Source organism: Saccopteryx leptura, chromosome 2 (assembly GCF_036850995.1).
Source record: "Saccopteryx leptura isolate mSacLep1 chromosome 2, mSacLep1_pri_phased_curated, whole genome shotgun sequence".
NCBI lineage: Eukaryota > Metazoa > Chordata > Mammalia > Chiroptera > Emballonuridae > Saccopteryx > Saccopteryx leptura.
This window is the reverse complement of record NC_089504.1, coordinates 252,888,573-252,909,016: the sequence shown is the minus strand read 5'-3', so window position 1 is coordinate 252,909,016 and position 20,444 is coordinate 252,888,573. Positions and strand designations below refer to the sequence as shown.

Genomic DNA, 20,444 nt, shown 5'->3' with positions numbered 1-20,444 from the left:
ACTATGTTCTAACCACTAGGTTACGTTTGCACTGTGTTGATGTCCTTTACTATGGAAGAAGCTCTTCTGACAATCCCATTTGTTTACAGTGCCTTGTCAAAGACCTACCCAAAAAGGTACTAAGTGGTACCTGTTTTCCTCTAGTTCTGTGGTTTTGTGCCTTACGTTTGTCTTTCATCCATATGAAGTTAATTTTTGTACGTGGTGGGAGCGAGCGGTCCCTTCAGTTCGCCTGTGTTCCTTCGCCCCAGCACAGCCAACGGAAGAGCCCGTCTCTCCCCATTCCGGATGGACCATCTCGGCCATGTTCCTGGGCTCTCTAGTCCTGATGTTTTATTCCGGCGCCATGCTGCTCTGCTTGTAACTTTAGAACATAATCTGGTGTCAGGGAGCATGCTACTAACCCCCATTTTTTTCTTAAAATTTCTTTGGCTATTTGGGGTCCTTTGTGGTTCCACTGGCACTTAGGATGAGTTGCTCTGAGAGCCACTGGGTTCTGACGGTGGTGTTTCAGCGGCAGGGACAGGTCACACCAGCCGTCCCACTGTGACCTACTTGCATTTCGTTCACTTTTCCCCCCAGTCTCAGAGTGCAGGCCGGTCACCTCAGGGTCAGCGTGCTCCAGGGCGTTACATGCTTTCTGCTGCAACAGTGATGGGACTGTTCTCCTATTTCCCCTTCCCGTGCCTTATTACTGGCGTACAGAAACACAGCTGGGCTCTGCGCCACCACATAGGAAATGGAGATCGCGGGCAGCCACACCACTTTATTATGTGAGTCACAGTCTACATTCAGTGCCTTACCCTACAAAGTAATAAGCTGTGAGGATACAAAAGTGAGTGTACTGATGTTATCCGGCACTTCTGACACGCCCATTAGCGCCCACGTTCAGTCACAGACAACAGTGAGACCCAGCAAGTGTCCGCACGGCCCTTCGGGTGGTCAGGTGGGCAGCCTGGACATGCCCTTCCTCAGCTCGGCCATCTTCTCCGCCAGGTCCGCTCGGCCCTCCTCGGTCGCCTTCTCGATGCCCTCGTGGTACTTCTCCAGCGCACCTTTCAAGGTGAGAAATATTTCCTAGGGGGCAAGGGAGACAGTGTTTCATGCAGACACAGCCTATGACAGTGGACTGGCCCCCTCGGCACACCCAGAGCCCGAGACCCCAGGACTGCGCTGGAGGGAGGGTCAAGGGAGGAGCCGGACAGCGGATCCACCTGGAGCCACGGCCACCACACCCACCAGGCAACAACCACATCCACCCCGCTGTGAGAGCAGGCGCTAAGGGCCACGCAGCGCGTCCGGGTAAGCCTCCCTGCGACGCCGTCACTGACGTCAGAGGTGTTAACCTGGGCTCCCATCTCTGCCGTGAAGACCGCAGCGGGTGACAGCAGGACACTCACACAGTGGCACAGCCCGGGCCCAGCCAGCACCCGGGGAGCGGGGATACCCCTCCCACTGCACAGCGGGGTCTGGTAATGACCTACTGTGGCCCAGGTGACAGCTCGCACATATTTGTGGGGGGTGGTGCACTAAGGGGGCCCCGGGGACAGAGGCCGAGGTTGGGGCCCATGGCGACCTACCCCACTCGTGCGCATGGGGTTCCCTGAAACTGCCTTCCCACCAGCACTCACCTGGGACTTGAGTCTCTCCCGCTCTGCAGCGTCTCGAAGTTGCTGAATAGAAAACTTGATTTTCTGTATATCCTGACTGATGGAGGTGATCCGCTCAAAGACGGCACCCCTTTTCTCCTGAACCTTATTGCAGTCCCTGCAGAGGGCGGACACAGGCAGGAGGGACTCCCTCAGCATCGAACCAGCATGCAGTGACCTCCAACATCACCCCCAGAGGGACCTCAGCCCTCCTCTAGGCGTGAAGCAGAGAAGCAGAGACCCTGCTGGGTGCTGCACCCACGGGAGCCCCGATCCACCCACCCTGCCCTCATGTCTAGGGGTGTTGGTGGGGAGCCCCGTCAGCCAGGTCTGTGCGCCCCACCTTCCCTCCGCGCTGTCCGCAGGAGGACAGGCCCGGAGGGGAGATCCTGCACTGGCAGCAACGCTGAGCCCAGGGGTGCGGGGGCAGGGCGGAGGGCACAGGGTATAGGGCAGCATCCCTGGCCACCCAGGCTCGGTCCGACCCGGCCCGTGCACTCACTGGATCACCGCGTGCTTGTACTGCTTCAGGTCCTCCTGCTGCTTGTGGATGCGCAGCTGCGCAGTGGCGAGCTTCTCCTTCTTCACGTTCAGCAGCCGGCGCAGCGAGTTCTCCTCCGCCTTCAGCTTCTTCACGTCCGACTCGCCGCTCTCGATCTGGTCCTCCAGCGTCAGGTTCTGTCGGCAGGACACAGCACAACCAGCCAACTTAACAACCGACATGAACGACTACTCTTTATGGACAACTACAATCAAGTGCAGCTTTGAGAAAAGATAAACTGTTGACACCCGCACCCGCATAGAACACAGGCTGACGGGGGACAGCAGAGGCACAGGGACAGGGAGGAACCTGCCACTGGCCTCTCGCCCCCTCGCCAGCACAGCACTCAGCAGAGGGACCCAGAGACCGGTTGTGGTGAGGACTAGACTGTGCAGGCAGAGAGGCGGGGGTGACACCGAACAGGGTGGCCAGCGTCAGAGCACGGATCTCCAGGACACTCACGGGAGGGGGAAGCTCAGAACGGACCTGGGCATCAAGCCTGCCACCCCTATGACAGCGACACAGAACCCTCATCAAATGCCCAATGAAGGTGGAGGTGACAGGCAGCATTAGGCAAGAGTTGGGCTCGGAGGACATAAATGATGCTGCCCGCCTCCTGGAGAACACGGCCCTGAGTCCCACTGCCTGACTACAGGGGTCCTACACAACCTCTTTGCTGACTGCTCCACGATCACAATTCTGAGCTCACTGCCCTGTGCTCTGTGCTGACAGCTCTGTGCTTAGTGCTCTTTGCTCACAGCTCTGAGCTCATTGCTCTGGTGCTCTCTTCTCTGTAGTCACAGCTCTGTGCTCTGTGCTGCCTGCTCTGCATTCCGTGCTGTGCTCAGTTCTGAGCTCACTGCCCTGTGCTCTATGCTGACTGCTTTGTATTTAGTGCTCTGTGCTCATAGCTCTGTGTTCAGGGCTCTTTGCTCACAGCTCTGAGCTCACTGCCCTGTGCTCTGTGCTAACTGAGCTGTGCTTTGTGCTCTCAGCTAAGCTCACAGCTCTGTGCTGACTGCTCTGAGCTCAACTGCTCTGTGCTCAAAGGTCTGAGCTAACTTATCTGAGTTCTATGCTCTCTGCTCTGAGCTCTCAGTTCTGTGCTCTGTGCTCACAGCTGAGCTGACTGCTCTGCGCTGACTCCTCGGTGCTCACAGCTCTAAGCTCACAACTCTGAGGTCAAAGGCCTGTGCTCACTCCCGAGGTGTGTACTGCCTCCTCTGTACACACAACTCTTGAGTTCCCAGTTCTGTACGACTGCTCCGATCTCACAGCTCTAAGAGCTCAGTGCTCTGTGCTTACTGCCCTGTCCTCTCTGCTCTGTACTGAAGACTCTGTTCTCTCTGCTGACTTCTCTGTGCTCTGTGGTCTGAGCTCTGAGATCAGAGTTCAGAGCTCACTGTTCTGAGCTCATTACTTTGTGTTCAGGGCTCTAATCTTACAGCTGCATTCTCAGGACTCCGTAATCACAGCTTCATACTCACTTCACTGTGGTCACGGCTCCCTCACTACTGCTAATGTGGATTTAACTCCTGTGATGGGTTTTGAAACACAGGTCTTATCCATGACGTTTTTCTCCCTCCCCCATTTGGGAAGAAAGGCCTGTGCCAGCCCAGAAGAACCTCCCCCCCGCACAGGGCATACACAGGCCCCAGCACACAACAGAGGGACCTTCCAGTTTCCCAGAAAGAGAGGAAAGCCACCCAGAGACTGAGCAGCACATGCTGCCATGAGCAGACGCACCTCCTTCAGGATGCCAGCCAGCTTGTCCCTGTTGTCCGCCAGGTCTTGCAGCTTCTTCTGGTAGAGCTGCACCTCCAGCTGGCAGGACGGCAGCCCGTCCACTGAGTCGCGGTACAGCTCGTACTTCTCCATCACCTCTTGCTTTGGGAGGAAACAGACACGGCCTGACGTCTCCCTGACAACCTGCAGCAGTGCCTGTGTCCACCCTGCTGCGGGTCTGCCTCTCAGAGCAGAGCCCCGGGAGTGCCGGTGAGTGCCCCACACGCAGGGACACTTCCAGGGCCACACAGCGTGGACACAGGCAGACACCTTCATATTACTAAATAACCCCAAGTATTCTCAAGGCTCTGAGAAGACCCCGTTTCTGCTATCACTGCCGCCACCCACATCAGCCGTGACGGCTGATGATCAGCATCAGATGGCCTCAGGCCTCTGAGAACTACCACTGTAGCTCATTTTACAACAGAGACCATTCTTGTTCCAGAGTCAGGAGGGGACAGAGGTGAGCACAGTCACCACATCGCCTCTCTCCCCCACCGTCCCCTCAGCATGGGCCGGCCTCAGAGGACTAGTTCCGCCCCTCCTGTCCACACCGTGCCTGTGATGGACAGGATCAACCCCGGTCCCCGCCCCATGCATCACAGACCCGTTCGTAGCTGCACTGTTCTCTAGAGCTTTTTGGTTTCCAATCTTGATTTTAAAAATCCACTGCAGACCAAGATTATACTAATGTTTCCCTAAAATTTCTCAAATTGCTAACTTTTTACATTTTTAATCAGGTTAAAATTCAGTTTTGTAAATGGTGCTGGTATAGACCCAACTTGCTCTGTTTCCAGATGAACAGTCAACTGAACCAGAACTGTTCACTAACGAATCCACTCTTGTACCCAAACACACATCCTCTGGGGCTCTCGTTTCTGTCTTCGTGACTTTGTCTACTCCTGTGTGCTGTTAATAATCAGGAATGACCTGAATAACAACTTCAGGGACGAACCGCAGTGTCCTTTAATTACTAGTTTATAAAACCTGTAAGAGATGCTAAGTAGCCTACCCCTTCTACTGCCCCAGCTGCTCCACCTGTCCCTATGGAGGCCATGACCTCGCAAACACAGAGCCCACCTGCCCAGCACCACCCGGACTCCAGGCCCCGGGTCACTCGCCTCTGTAGGTCACGGCCGGCGCCCAGGCCCTAGGCCTCCGCCTGTCCCCGACCCAGCGGCCACTCTCCCTCGCAGGCATCACACTCTGCCCAGCCCTTGCTCCCTGTGACCTCAGAGTGCCTGCACGCTGTCCCTGTGCCGCAGGCCCCAGGCACATGGTCACCAGGAGGTCAGCACCCCCCCCCTCTGCCCACACCACTGAAGCACTTTCCACTCCTGGAGCAGGAACAGCTCTGCGTTTACAGCAATGCCGAGCAAAGGCACAGGTACTCACACCCCGCCCCACCCGCAGGCCGACACTCCCGCAGTCCCTGTTCAAGTCTATCACAACTAGAGCTAAAACTGCTCACTGCATCTCCCTTACACTGAAGTCCCCAGGACTCGCGAGGCCCCAGGGCAAAGCCGCGACAGCATGATGCATACTGAACCTCCGTCTGAAATCTCCTCAGAGACAAGGCCTGACGCTTGTCGGGAGGTCCAGTCACCCCGGAACCAGAACGCTAGCGCACCGCTACACCAGAGCCGCTGACGAGACAAACATGGTCCAGTAAGAAGGAAACTCACCCTGGAATTTTTAAGCCTCTGGACAGTATCTTTCATTTTCTCTTTGTAATTCTTTAACTTCTCTGGAGAATCCACAATTTTTGCTTTCAAATTCTCTTGTACTTCTTTCAAAGAAACCACTGATAACTTTACTTCATTCTGTGGAGAACACTATGCATTAGAAACAACAACAGAACTGGTGACTCCCCATTGCAGTGACACAAACTAGGACAGAGGTGGGTCCCTGTTCCTTGTCCTGGGGGCAAAACTAAGTGACGGCCTCCCCTTCCTGACTCGGGGCTCACGTGTGTGTCCAGGCCCAAGACTGGGCTTCTCAGCATCACGGGAGGTCATCCCTCAGCCCTTCTCCAGTGTCACCTCCCTGCACGCCCCACGGCACCAGGCAGGCTGGTCATCTGGTCCTGAGTGGGGACTCCATCCACGTGGTGCTCCTGGCAGTCACCACCTGCCCCAGCCCTCCCGTCCATGGTGCGGGTGTACAGCCACACTGTCCTCACACGTCTCGGGGGTTTCTTGACTCACTGGGCACAGGGGGCGAGACCATGACTCTGTCCTTCCAGGACCCACACACAGGGACAGCACTGAGAGGCTATGGAGGAAGGTCAGAGGCCTGCCCTGGCGCAGTGGACAGAGCCTCAACCTGGAACACTGAGGTTGCCAGCTCAAAACCCCAGGCCTGTCTGCTCAAGGCACATATGAGAAGCAGCTACTATGAGTTGATGCTTCCCGCTCCCCCTTCTTACCCCCCCAAAGTCAATCAATAGAGTATTAAAGAATCTCAGTGAGTCTCACTGGGGGTACCTGACTGACACACACAGTGACGCTCCTGCACACCCATGCCCACCCAGCGCTGCGGATAGGAGTGCTCACCAGCTGCTTGGTCTTCTCCAGAATGTCGGACTTCTTCTGGGCGTTCCTGTCCTGCAGTGACACCTAAGGGACAGGAGGGCAGCGTGTTCTCATCCTCAGCGCCTAGCTGTAGCCCCTCAGTGCTACGTCACCCAACAGGCAAGGACAGCGTGAGTGGAGTAGACCAGACACCCTCGAACTGTTCACAATGCCTCCCCCCTGCAGGAGAGGTGCCCACAGCTCCCCATGGAGTGACTCAGTCCCAGTAACTGCCTAAGCAGTGACAGCTGACAACCTGGTGGCCCAGACTCACAGGAAAAGGCTCACGTTTTCCCTAAGCACACAGGACTGTGGAGCAGGGTGCGCACCCACAGCTCGGAACGCAGAGCCTCGGTCCCGCCCCACAACTGTCACGACTACTGCTGTTTATCAGAGCAAGTGCCAAGACCCCAGGCTCATACACGGAAGGCAGGGGACAGGGCTCATATTCTTCCTGAGCTCTCGTGAGCTGGTGGTTCAGGCAGTGAGGGACACACAGACGCTGAGCACTCATTTCCCTGGAAACTTTAAAGTACCCAGAAGCACCCAGGAGACAATGCTGTGGTCCCCAGATTGCCAGCACTGGTAGGGGACAGCAGGGTTAGGTGTAGGAAAACTCTAAAAAACTAGCCTACAAGAGCACATCACCATGGCACCACAAATAAATGCCCTCGTCTGACATGGCTGACAGAAACGTCTGTCCCACAATAGTGCTTCTCACCCACTGGTCCGTGGACCAGTGCAAAGGCTCCAGTCTACGACCACTGGGTCTGTAGTCCTCCTACATCAGAGTGGTTAACTCTTTCACAGACTAGCGTGAAACTTCTGGTGTACTGGCACTGGTCCACAGACCAGTGGTTGAAACACTGCCTTACAGAGCCCACACAGGCAGAGGTCACACTGTTTGGTCACTGAGCAGCCACTACGTGTCCCATACACCCACCCCCCAGCCGGATCCACAGAAGCACCGTCTTCAGGGCCAAGGTCTCCAACCACATACCGTTTTCTGTCGGAAGTCCTGATTCAGCAGCTGCTGCAGCTCCTGGATCTCTCCGGACAGCTGCTGGAACTCGGCCTGCTCCTCGGCCGGGACAGAGCTGGGGACAGAGGGAGGTAACACGTTATGCACCCCGCAGCCCAGCCAGCCTCTGCCCGCTGGCCCCAAGGAGCTCTCTGTGTCGGAGCTCCGGGCACCCACAGACGGTGCCTGGAGACGTTGAGCAGACAGCTCCCTCGCTGCCCACAGCAGGTCTCCGTGAGGACCGCATGCCACCCTCTAACGCTCCTGGGAATGCAGACGCGGTCCCCTTCCTGCAGCCATGTCTGCTCCCGCAGCTCCTGCCGCTGCCTCCTCGCCTTTCCTGAGACCCCACCCCCGTCCCCACAGGAGGTTGTCGGCCTGGGTCCCAAATGCAGCGTGGCACTGCTACCTCAGTGTCCAACCCGACCGCCAGTGAGTTGAATGCTCTCTAAGGATGTCTAACCAGCCCCGTGCATCCTCTGTACATCCCCTGTACAACCTCGGCCCACGCCCATGTCCATGTCCCTTCCCTGTCAGCTCACAGGCTCTCTGGACACTGGGACACATCACAGCTCAGTGCAGGAGACGGAACCGCTCGACCCCACATGCTGACACCATTCCCATCGTTTGACTTGATGCATCGTTTGACCCGCCAGCTCCCTCCAGCAGTTCTGACACGTCCAAGGGACAGAAGCCCATCGGGGCCAAATTGAACATAGGAGGCCAAGGGATTGGCTTGCAAACAGTCCCTTCTCCCACTCAACCTGAGTCAGAACAGAGCATGCCCGAGCTGCAGGAGTGGACTCCGGACAGCGCTAACTGGTCAGAGGGAACAGGCCAGCACACTGCCTGCCCGCGGAGCCGAACATGTGCAGGGCAGCTCAGGAGGATGAGCTCCTGTTGGGTGTGTCTGGCTCATGCACTGACAGCAGGAAAGAAGCAAAAGCACACGCCCTGTGCTGAGTGAGCACAGGGGAGGTGCACGTCAGGACATGCAAGCTGAGATGGAGCTGTCCATGCTGCCCGTGGGCCGCTCTGCGACCAAGGCTGCGTGAGCCTCCTCCGCGAACCCTCTACTCACTCAAGTTTCTCCAGCCTCAGCAGCGCCTCCTGGTGCGCAGTGTTCAGCTGCTGCATTCGGTCCACAGAAGACTTCTGTTGAAGCAATTTCATAACTTCCGTCAGTGCCTCCCACACCACCAGGGGCATGTGGGAATCCCCTGCAGTGCGGCCCGTGGGATGTTCACTCTATAGCCTCGCCAGCAAATGGGCCTGAGGTGAGTCAGGCACCTGTGGTGAGTGCACTAGGAGCAGCTGTACTGATTCTACACGTGTGTGTGGCCACCAGTCAGGCGCTGTGTGTGGCACCAGAACAACACCCAAGACTAATGGTGCCTGGACTCGAGCCGCCCAGTCCCCTTGATGAGTCAGGCACGTGGATGGGAAACCACGACCAGCTTGTGAAGTCCCAACACAGCGCCGCCCAGCTCCGCATGGGTGATGGGGGTGGCAGGGGTCATGGAGGGCCCCATAGAGATGACGGAGCTGGCTGGGCAATGAGAAGCCATCAGCCAGGCCTAGCTGCATGTGTATGTGAGTGTGAATGCATACGCATGGGGGGCTCACGTGTGAGCTGGGAGCATCGGGCACAAGCTCAGCGCTCTGTGCACCTGGAGCTCAGCATGGCTGGAGCTTCGTCCCGACTCGGGGGTTTTCTAAAAGGGATCCCCAAACTGCGGACAGAGGGACAGCTCACAGGTGACCACCACACTCCATGTTCTCTAACTGCCGTCAGATGAGCTTTCTGCTGAGTGACTTACTGGCGCTGATGGCTATAGAGCAAGGCTGGGCAGACCCGGTGGACCGTCAGGCTGCTGCTCAGGAAGCCAGAACAGACTGCAACGTCAAAGGCAGGACGGCACCCACCACCCTCTTTGCTACGTCTCCTCGTGCAGAACAAGCCTCAGCTACCAGATTAAAAACATGCCCAGCCTCTCCTAACGTCACCAATGTCACAGAAAAGCTCTTTCCAAAATGCTCCCCAGTCACAACATTCTGCAGCTTCATTTAAATGTAAAAGTTTCACTCTACAATTAGTCATCTGTGACAACCACTTCAAAACAGATGAATGGTTCATAAGTGACGCCACCGGCCTGCTGTGCAGCCCCAGACACCCCCCCAGCCTTACGTATTGGCAGAAGAACTCCATGTATGTCTCACGGCACGCCTCCCGGAAGTGGATGAAGTTGATGATGCCACTGAGAAACCGGCTGGTCCGTTTTGCTTCTAAAACAGAAAGCAAGCCCCCTTGGATAAAATGCCAAAGCAGTGTGGACACGAAAACTCATCCTCTTCCACCACATACTCTGCTCAAGACCCAGACTAAAGCTATGTGTATGCTGTAACTAACCAAGGTGCACTCCAGCTTCAAGATCAAAATCATCTTTGCACTAAGAACTTTAAAGATGACAAATCACTTTGGGCCACAAAAAAGTGATGGAATTCTATTTCCTCTCCCATCTTAACCTGCCAGACAGCCATACGGACGACAGTGTCCCCAGGGGAAAAAGCTGAGGTGACGAGCCCCGTCGACACCCAGCCCACCAGCCCAGAGCTCTTGGGCTGAGCCCCAGGGAGGAAGGTCATAGACACAGGGGTCTTGCCGCCATGAAGACAGAACGTAGAGTTTGGAGAGGACAAGGCAACCTCCATTTCCTGACTCAGCCTTTGCAAATATATTCCATAAACACACTCCACTTGTCAGGAGAGAGAGAAGCATCAGCAGTGTAGGAGAAAACAGAACTTTTTTTTTTTTTAAGACCTGAATCAAACTTTTACAATTTAAAACTAAACTCTATGACATGAAAAATACACCAGATGGGACTACCAGCGGGTCAGAGCCAGAGGAGGGGACGGCACACAACACAGAGGAAGCCCCCAGAGCAGAGGGACACCCTCTGCAGCATAAGAAATGTGTCACTTTTACATGGGGGATGGGCGGTGATGTCCGGGGAGGGTTGGAGGGGTGGAGAATGTGGAGGGGGACAGGATGATGGATGAGACGCGACTTGGTGGGGTGAACACACGACACAGTGCACAGAATTGTGCACCTGAAATCCAAATAATTTGTTAAACTGTCACCCTCATAAGTTCCACTTAAAAAAAGGAATTAAGAACTACTGAGAAAACCAGTTTCCTATGGCTTTGCATAGGACAACATTCCAGTATCGGGACACAAAGACTCATCCCCAAGAACAGGGTGCACTTTCCTCTGGGCCCCCACATCTGTTGGTGGGAAGGAAAGCACCCTGAACGCTCACTCACTTGGGTACAGAATGTCAGAAGTCTCAAAGTCATTCACCCGGCAGATGGGCAGGAATGAGTTCCTGGGAGACAGAGCAGAGAAAGTGAGCTGAACAGGGCGCTGGGGTTGCAGGAGCCAGAGAACAGACACACATATCTGCAATGGGACCTCCAGCTCTCCTCACCCCATTCCGGGACTCCAGGACCATGTCAGGCACCTGCTGGAACACACGTTCTGCAGCACTGACGCCTGCTTTTCTGCACATCACACGTGTCCCCCAGGTGCAGGGAGAGGACCCATACACACACGCTCAGAGATGCCGGGACTCCTTAAGAACGCAGCACCTCAAACAGTCTTACATTCACAACACTTGAAACTTCAACTTAAAAGGCAGTGGTGCTGCTCAAAGCCAACAACTGTAAGTGCCTACAGGATGGAGTGGGGAGGAAGATGGCAGACATTCTTTTCCAAAGAAATGTCATTAAGAAAGCTTAAGACGGCCATGGGCAGTTGGCTATACGGTAGAGCGTCGGCCTGGTATGTGGATGTCCCAGGTTCAATTCTGGTCAGGGCACACAGGAGAAGCACCCATCTGCTTCTCCACACCTCCCTTTCTTGCTTCTCTTCCTCCCCCCCCCCCCAAAGCCATGGCTCTTTTGGAACGAGTTGGCCCCAGGCACTGATGACTCCATGGCCTCCGCCTCAGGCACTAGAATGGCTCCAGTTTCAACAGAGCAATGCCCCAGATGGGCAGAGCATCACTCTCTGGTGGGCATGCCGGCTGGATCCCAGTTAGGCACACACAGGAGTCTCCCTGCTTCTAACTTCAGAAAAATACAAAAAAAAAAAAAAAAAAAAAAAAAAAGAAAAAAAGAAAGAAAGCTTAAGGCGGCCCTGGCCAGTTTGCATAGTGGTAGAGCACTGGCCCAGCATGTGGAAGTCCCAGGTTCAAGTCCCAGTCTGGGTACACAGGAGAAGTACCCATTTGCTTCTCCATAGCTCCTGCTCTCGCTTCTTTCTCCCCCTCTCCCCCTTCCCGCAACCATGGCTCTTTTGGAGCAAGTTGGCTCCGGGCACTGAGAATGGCTCCATGGCCTCCACCTTAGGCACCCAATAGCTCGGTTCCCAAGCAACGGAGAATCACCCCTGTTGGGCAGATAAAATATATCATGCTCACTTTGTTAAAGATGGCGCTGCCCACGTGGAGGCCGTCACCCAGGTGATATTAGTGTGTGTTGGGGGCAGGCAGAATCGTTGTAGCCTGGGGCTTGGTTTTGGGATTAAGCCTTTCCCACCCTTTTGATGTGGGGTGGTACAATCCCATCATGCCCCAGATAAGTGACTTTGTATTAGAGACTTCCCTATTTTGTATATTGGATTAAAGGTTTGGATTTCTACACTATAAAATAGGGGCAGAACAGGAGCTTGCTCTTGGTTCCTGAGATTATCATTAGAGGAAAGAGCAGAGCAGAGAGCAGGGAGAGGCCACGTGGAGGAGGCCAGGAGAAGCAGCCAAGATGGTGGAGTGCTGAGTGAGAAGCTAGTTTGTGCAGAGTTTGTGCAGGGAGAAGGAAGGAGATGGGGAACAGAGGTGAATAAGTCTGGTGAGCTAGAAACCTTTCATTCTAGAAAACTCGGATAAGTCAGTAGCTTTGGGAGCACTGAATGTGAGTGGGTTTTGGAGCCCAGTGTGTATTTTTAACTTGCCTGTCGGGTGCAAGCTAGAATTAAAGATGGTGGCCCATCAGTTTTTGGCTCTGTTGTTTCTTTACCGACTGTCCGAATCGAATGCGAACCTGCATGGGCTGGGCAGCTGTGATGGTGGCCCTGGCCGTGGCTCCTGGCTTTACAACCCCCTAGTGGGCTTGCCAGGTAGATCCCTGCAAAGGTGCATGCAGGAGTCTGTCTCTGCCCCCCCTTCTCTCACTCTATAAAAAAAAAAAAAAGGCTTCATGTAACGGGACACAGCTAAAGGAAGAAAACAAAAGGACCTCACGCACAGGTAAATGAACAGGTTGCTGACTGGCAGGAAGCCCTCCATTAAGTGTGGGTACATGACATCTGAGTTCACTGGCATCTATGGGAGAAACAGGAAATCCATGTTACACATGAACCTGACAAGTGAGAAAACTGTTTCACCTCAAGATGTTGTAAGGCACCAAAAAAGCTGCAAATTAATATTAGTATTCTGGGAGAAAAGGTCAGGCTTTCCTGTCCTTTCTTTGGAAAATGGAGGAAAAAGAATATAGAAGTCTCCTGACTTACAAGGACAACTAAGGTCATTTGGTTTTAAGTTCTCTGAAAGGATTAAAGTTATCTGAAGAACTCCCTTTCTCTTACAATAAGAGACAAAATTAACATACCACCCTACACTGATCCTAGCTCTCCCTCCCTTCCTGGAATCTGAGATTAATGTGTACCTCTAGGCAAAGGAGGAGAGATAGACACTAAAGGGATTTGTGAATGACGTTGTATTACCTTGAAGGTTTTAACGTTTTCTATAAATCCCCTAAACAAATGTTAATCTTGTTAATATAATGCAAATCTTGTCAAATGTTATAATCTTGTTAATGATTGTGTCATGCTATCATGCCCCCCAACCTGTATGTGGTCAAAGGGTATTTAACCAGCCTCTGAAATATAGGCCGCATGCACGATTTGGGCCTATGCCCCATGTCAGCCATATGCGGCCGGCATAGTTAACAAATTTCCTTCTTCAATAAAACTCTTCAAAATTCATCTGGACTGGGTGTTTCTACGTGGACTCGATGAAGTGAGGTACAGTGCCTTTCAGAATCTGGGGTATGGTACTTTATAACAAAGAAACCTCAATCACAGATTAAGACCAAGTTATACAAACTCATGACTATAAAGAAACACACAGATGCCAGCGGAGACCTAGAGCTGCCATCAGTGTTGATATGCCCAGGCTCCCAGGGGCTCAAGCATGGCTTTAACGCAGGTCACAGGGAAGGGCGCTAAGCAGCAGCATGACTATGCAGCTTCTGCATGCGTTCCACCTCCTAACACTCCCGGGACAGTGCTGGCCTGTCTCACACACAGGAACAAGCCTCAGCGAGGTTCCCCAGCAAACAGTGACAGCCTGTGACTTTACACAATGTGCAGTGATGTGGGGACATGGACAGTCTGTCTCAGTGTCTGTTCAGGTGACGCTATGAAGAGAAGATGGACCCCCCCACTAGGAACACCTCAGCTGTTGCATCTCAGCTTTCACTCTCTGGGCACATTCCCTGCCCTAGTGGGGACTGTCCCGAGAACAGTGTCCCCAAGGGCCAGCTGTGAATCTGGAAATATTGCACTGCATCAGGACTGGTTGTGGCCCTGACCAGTTGGCTCAGTAGTAGAGTCTCATCCTAGCATGTCGATGTCTTGGGTTCGATTCCCAGTCATGACACAGAGGAGAAGTGCCCATCTGCTACACCCCTCTCCCCTTCTCTTCTTCTCATCCCACAGCCATGGCTCAATTGGAGCAAGTTGGCCCGAAGGCCAAGGATGACTCCATGGTCTCTGCCTGAGGTGCTAAGAATAGCTCAGTTGCTGATCAACAGAGCAACACCCCAGATGGGCAGAACATCGCTCCCTAGTGGGCTTGCCAGGTGGATCCTGGTTGGGGCACATGTGAGAGTCTGTCTCTCTGCCTCCCCTCCTCTCACTGAATTAAAAAGTAAATAAATAAATAAAAGGACTGGTGTGTGAGCTTCCCTGCAAAGCTGTCACCACAAACCATCACTGTGCCTGAGATCCCTTTCAAAGTGCCACTGTACACAAGCCTTTCATTCTGTAACAAATAAAGATGTCCCCATCCCCAAAATCTGAAGCCCAAAGTGCATGCCGAGCCCAGCAGACCCACCATGTAGAAGTGCTCCAGGCGCGTGCCATACACAATCTGCAAGGCCCGCAGGTAGATCATGTGCAGGACCTCGGGCTGCAGAGAAAAGCATCTGTTAATGCTGACGCCATATCGAGTGTGGTCCCACTGTCCCCCACCCAATCAGTCAACAAGTGCAAAAACAGGACACATTTCTCTAATTACCTTGAAACAGATCTTAATTTTCCCAAATTTTAAAACACCTTATGTCGTTCATTTTGCTTATAAATAGTAAGTGACAGAAAAGATCAGCTGTTTAAGCTCATAGACGGGATGAGAGCAAGACTCTCCAGCCCAAGCACCCAGCCACACGAAGGCGGGGGGAGGGTCAGTTCTTCCACACAGGGGTCCGCATGTGACACTGACAAATGCTGGGTTCATCTTCTTTTTAAAGGAAAAGGCCACTAGCCACAGAGACCTCAGATATCAGGATGAATACTACGAGCAGGTGTAATGTAACAGGCAGGACAGGGTTTGAAGTTTCATCTTCCAGGTCAGCCTGCAGAGCCTGCTCTGCGCACACACAGGTCTGTTTATCTTGAGAGCCCCTCGTTTTAGGAGTTAAATGGGCACCAACATCAGAAAGCCCCACATCGTCAAACCAGTGTTTCCCATGCTACCTCTTCAAGACCAGCCCAGGAAACACAGAGACTGGGATTTTCTGTGTCAAGTGGTAACTATAGATATGACGACTACAGTTAACAACTGCAGATGTAATGCTCTGAGGCAGGGGTCCCCAAACTTTTTACACAAGGGGCCAGTTCACTGTCCCTCAGACCATTGGAGGGCCAGACTATTAAAAAACTATGAACAAATCTCTATGCACACTGCACATATCTTGTTTTAAAGTAAAAAATCAAAACGAGAACAAATACAATATTTAAAATAAAAAACAAGTAAATTTAAATCAACAAACTGACCAGTATTTCAATGGTAACTATGGGCCTGCTTTTGGCTAATGAGATGGTCAATGTGCTCCTCTCACTGACCACCAATGAAAGAGGCGCCCCTTCCAGAAGTGCGGCGGGGGCCGGATAAATGGCTTCAGGGGGCTGCATGCGGCCCGCAGGCCGTAGTTTGGGGACCCCTGCTCTGGGGCATAATGCAAGAGAATTAATCTGTGAGCTTCCACACAGGGCTGCTTCTCAGCATGGCATCTTCTGTGCTTGTGAACCACAGGAGTAACTTCCTTCAAACCCTGCCCATAAACACTACCCTCAAAGCACCATTGCAGAAACTACAAAAAATTTAGTATACTTCACTGTTTGCAGTTTAATCTATTTTCTCTTTTGAAAAAAATGGCATTTTAAACATCCAAATTCCTAGTGGAATGAAGAGCTCACCCCACACATAAGATTCATGTTATTTAAAAGCGACACAAGGTGAGTCTCTGTGGATTAGATCAGTGGTCCCCAACCTTTTTTGAGCCACAGACCGGTTTAATGTCAGGAAATATTTTCACGGACCGGCCTTTAGGGTGGGATGGATAAATGCACAAAATAAAATTATGCGACCGGCATAAAAACTGTGGTATTTTTAAATATATTTAATTGTCGAACTTACGAGACAAGCGTCAAGAGTGAGTCTTAGATGGATGTAACAGAGGGAATCTGGTTATTTTTTAAAACTAAAACATCGTTCAGACTTAAATATAAATAAAACGGAAATAATGTAAATTATTTATCCTTTCTCTGCGGACCGGTAACAAATGGCCCAAGGACCAGTACGGGTCCACAGCCCGGGGGTTGGGGACCACTGGATTAGATGACAAGCCCTTCCCCACATGCTTGAGACCCGACCCTTAGCCCATCTGCCAGGCCACCGCCTCCTCAAACACAGCCACGTCTCACCTTTGGATTGGGATAAAGGTCACTCTTAGAGAGGTTTTTACCATCAGCACCAGTTAAGATTTTGTTTCGAACATGAGTCACAATTTCAGCCACGTTGTATCTGGGGAAAGACAAGGTCTCCATCTTGAGAGTCTCCTGCAGCCTGGAGGGAGATAGACAAGTCAGCGTGGGGCACAGCGCTCATCACTGGAAGCTGGTGCACACAGGACACGCCAAGCCGGGGCCACAGCCGCTCCACACAGGAAAGGGACAGCCGGCCTGGAGCGCCTGAAACCCCTTTACTCTAAAGGAACACATCACTTTCCTACTTCCCTTGCGCTGTTCTCTCCCGTGTGGGAAACAGGACTGGGGCTGACCAGACAAGAAACCGTGTTTTTCTTAAGTGGGGCTGGGGGACACAGGGCTTAACAACTTTGACCCCGAGGATTAATCCTCAAAGCAAGATATGCAGAATCAGTATGCCACAGCAGCAACACTGGGCAGGTGACACCACTGCCCTGATCTGACATCCTCCTCGGAGGGCACCAGTGAGAAGGTTAATCAGGGTCGAGGTGAGGAAGGACGGGAGAGAAACCCTGAGCCGGCAAAGCAGAGGCTGGCAGAGCTTCAACCAGTGAGAGCTTAGTAAAAACAAAACAACAGAAAACCATGTCCCCTGACGTCCTCAGACAGCGACGTGGGCCCAGCTGGGTCCCCCAGGGGACCCGACAGGCGTGGGGAATGTCTAGAGCAGGGGTCCCCAAACTACGGCCTGCGGGCCACATGTGGCCCCCTGAGGCCATTTATCCAGCCCCCACCGCACTTCCGGAAGGGGCACCTCTTTCATTGGTGGTCAGTGAGAGGAGCATAATTCCCATTGAAATACTGGTCAGTTTGTTGATTTAAATTTACTTGTTCTTTATTTTAAATGTTATATTTGTTCCCGTTTTGTTTTTTTACTTTAAGATATGTGCAGTGTGCATAGGGATTTGTTCATAGTTTTTTTTTATAGTCCGGCCCTCCAATGGTCTGAGGGACAGTGAACTGGCCCCCTGTGTAAAAAGTTTGGGGACCCCTGGTCTAGAGTCTGGACAGGAACGCGTGCTCCCGGAACGCACGGGTAGAGGCCCAGCGAGCTGCTAAACGCCATGCAGTGCCCAGAGCTCTTTAGTCAAAGCCGCAGTGACACTGAGGGAGACCCTGCGCAGAGCCGCAGGATCCCCAGAGCTGCTCACAGAAAGCTGGGCTGCAGCTCCCCGCCAGCAGAACCTCTTGCTGCCCCTTCGCCCACAAAAGCCACAGCAGCAGCTGCAGTAGCCCCTGGGTCAGGGAACCCGTCGGTACTGACTGCCGTGCCCCTGGGGACGCAGCCCCAGCCCAGAGCGCACGTGAGCCGCCCAAGTGCTGCAGCAGCGGAGATGACCGCAACTCTGGAAACCTCTCTTCAGACTCCTGGATTCCCTAGCATCAGGGATGAAGAGGCCCGGGAAGGCGGGGCGCCTCTCAAATGTGACCGACCAGGCACTGCCCCATTCTGCTCCAGTACTGGGAACGTCATGGCATTCCACAGCTCAGGGCAAACCCACACGCCCAACCCAGCGCGGTCTGATAACGGGGAATCTGCCTGGCGCTGCGCAGAAACTTCCTGTTCTAAGTCCCACCTACAGGTCTGGTCCGGTCCGAGCTACCTCCGTGCTCGTCCAGCTCCCAGACACCGCCTCCCAGGCTGGAGGGCAGCCACCTGTCCCGCACGAGCAGAGCCGCTGCTCACCTGACAGCCAGGGGCTCGGACTTCGCGCACCTTCCCGCGCGCATGCGCACAAACGGTGACTATATCCCGCGCGCGCGCACTGTGGCCTCCGGCCGCTCAGGGAGCTCCGGCCACCTCCACCCACTGGGGGACCGGACATGCGCACGGGGGGCGCCCCATCTGTTGAACCGTGGCCTGGTCCAAGCTCCCGTTCTGTAGGCTCCGAAACCAGACCCGGCAACTCCCGTGCTTCGGCCCGCTCCAGCACCGACTCTGCGTGTCCCCGGTCGGGGGTGCGGCCGCGGACAAAGCGCCGCTTTCCTGGGATGTCTCTGGAGCGCCCCCCGTCCAGGGTTAGCCTCAGGCAAAATGCGGCGCCGACCCACGCGTGGGTGTGGGGGTCGGGGCCTCCCGAGCGCCCGCCCTGTAGGATCTACAGTGTAGGTAACGCGGCGGTGGCCAACCTCAAGCCCGGCCCGGCCGCCACGGGCCCCCCAGCGCCCCGCCCGTGCTCACCGCCCCGTGCGACGCCGAATCCGCCGCCCCTCTCAGAGTCACACGCACCCAGCGCCAACCGTTTGTCGCATTTTAAACCCGCCGCCGACGCGTAGGCCCCGCCCCTTCCGTCTACTTCCGGTAACGGCCGCGCCGGAGGCCGGAGAGGCTCAAAAGACTGCGCTACGCGGGCGGCGCGGATTCCAGATGGAACCTTTCCTACGGAGAGGACGGGGCTGGGGCCCCGGGAACGCTCTGGGCTCGCGGGTGGGTTCACAGGTACAAGCCCTGTACGCTCCCGGGTGGGCCTGCAGTCGCTGTGGACGAGCAAGCGGGCCCGGTCACGCCGTTCGATAGCACAGCCAGCATCTCAGTGCGGGACGTGGTCGTGCACGGTGTTTATTTTGTGCAAAAGACGGGGCTGCAGACGTGTTGAAAACGCTCCGGGGTTTCACACGGCAAGCCCTGGGGCGCTGCGCATGGGCTGCGTGGCCACTGGGAGGCGCCCTTGCACGAATGAGCAGAACCAGGCGGACCACGGTGAACCAGTACTACGGAGCAGAACCACGCGGAATGCGATATTCCCAGTGGGGCCAGGCGAGCCTCCGTGTGTCGGCTGTGACATGCACAGAGAATGTCCGGGCGTTGGGGCCTGGTCACCAGCCGACACCCACACCTGTCACCTGTCCCTTCTGAGGGGTGCCCCCGCGTGTTCGTGCTCGCTCATGGATCTGGAAGCTGAGCTAGGGGGTACACGAAATTCCAAACAGCGTCTTTGGTAAGGAAGCGAGTGGCATTTCACATTAGAAACCCTAACATACGTGTTCTGTGCTGACCTGGTTTTGGAGGGTGAGCTCTGAAACAGGTCCAATGACACGGAACTCAGGGTGTCAGACTAACACACCCTTGTCCCGTCCCGACCTCCACATCAGGTCTCTGATTTTAACATAACCAGCAGAGGGAGCCTGAGGCCTTAATAGTCCAAATAAATTGCATAGTGATAAAAAAATTTTTTTTTTAAAGTCCAGTGTGACTTATCCTTAAATTCAGTGTTTAGGCTCCAGGTGTTGACAATAGCGGTGTGAAAATACCCTGTGGTGTTTCCAGTTATTCCCAGGGAGTTAATGAGGTTCTAGGGGAAACCGTTAGGGTTCCTGCACAGTAATGTGAAAAAATCAATTGTCCATCACGTCCGTTTTGAATCAAGGAAATTTTAAAAAATGAAACCAGTGATGACGGTGTCACAAATCAGCCATTTGTCCTGTGGAGTCCCTTTGTGCCCATGGTTTCTATCATCTGGTAGGAAGGAAACTGGGAAGGAAATCACTCTCTCCCAAGATCTCATCTCCTTTTCATGGCTCCAAACCCTATTTCCTCTCGAGACAGAGATGAGCATTTCATCAAAACATTTCTATGCAAGTCCCAAGGAACATTATCTAATGTATTCTGTAGTCTTGTGGGGAGCTCTATTTTCACCCTCACTTTTTTAAGGAGAGTCAACTTTTGTAAACGGGTTGACCACATAAATTCTAAATCGGCACCTGGACACTGAATCTGGGATCACACAGTACGATAAGTTTTATATGCCATTTACCTGTGGTTCTGAAT

General features: G+C 53.8%; 1 protein-coding gene across 5 annotated transcripts; it reads right to left on the bottom strand.

Annotated features, from left to right (window-relative positions):
* Positions 1 to 746: 746 nt before the first annotated feature.
* On the bottom strand, positions 747 to 18,954 carry NUF2 (NUF2 component of NDC80 kinetochore complex). Of its 5 annotated transcripts, none has more exons than XM_066366012.1 (14): positions 18,858 to 18,954; positions 16,613 to 16,754; positions 14,745 to 14,819; positions 12,874 to 12,950; positions 10,894 to 10,955; positions 9,758 to 9,855; positions 8,651 to 8,724; positions 7,549 to 7,645; positions 6,531 to 6,593; positions 5,661 to 5,798; positions 3,937 to 4,077; positions 2,152 to 2,327; positions 1,632 to 1,767; positions 747 to 1,077 (listed from the first exon to the last, which is right to left on the bottom strand). In XM_066366012.1, the coding sequence occupies exons 2-14, from the start codon at positions 16,733 to 16,735 to the stop codon at positions 943 to 945; spliced, it is 1,395 nt and encodes a 464-aa protein (XP_066222109.1). In that variant the 5' UTR covers positions 16,736 to 16,754; positions 18,858 to 18,954; the 3' UTR covers positions 747 to 942. The 5 variants fall into 5 exon arrangements, with proteins under 5 accessions (XP_066222109.1, XP_066222108.1, XP_066222107.1 ...); XM_066366011.1 differs by having other exon boundaries at positions 18,906 to 18,934; XM_066366010.1 differs by lacking the exon at positions 18,858 to 18,954 and adding an exon at positions 18,363 to 18,816.
* Between the last annotated feature and the right edge of the window lie 1,490 nt (positions 18,955 to 20,444).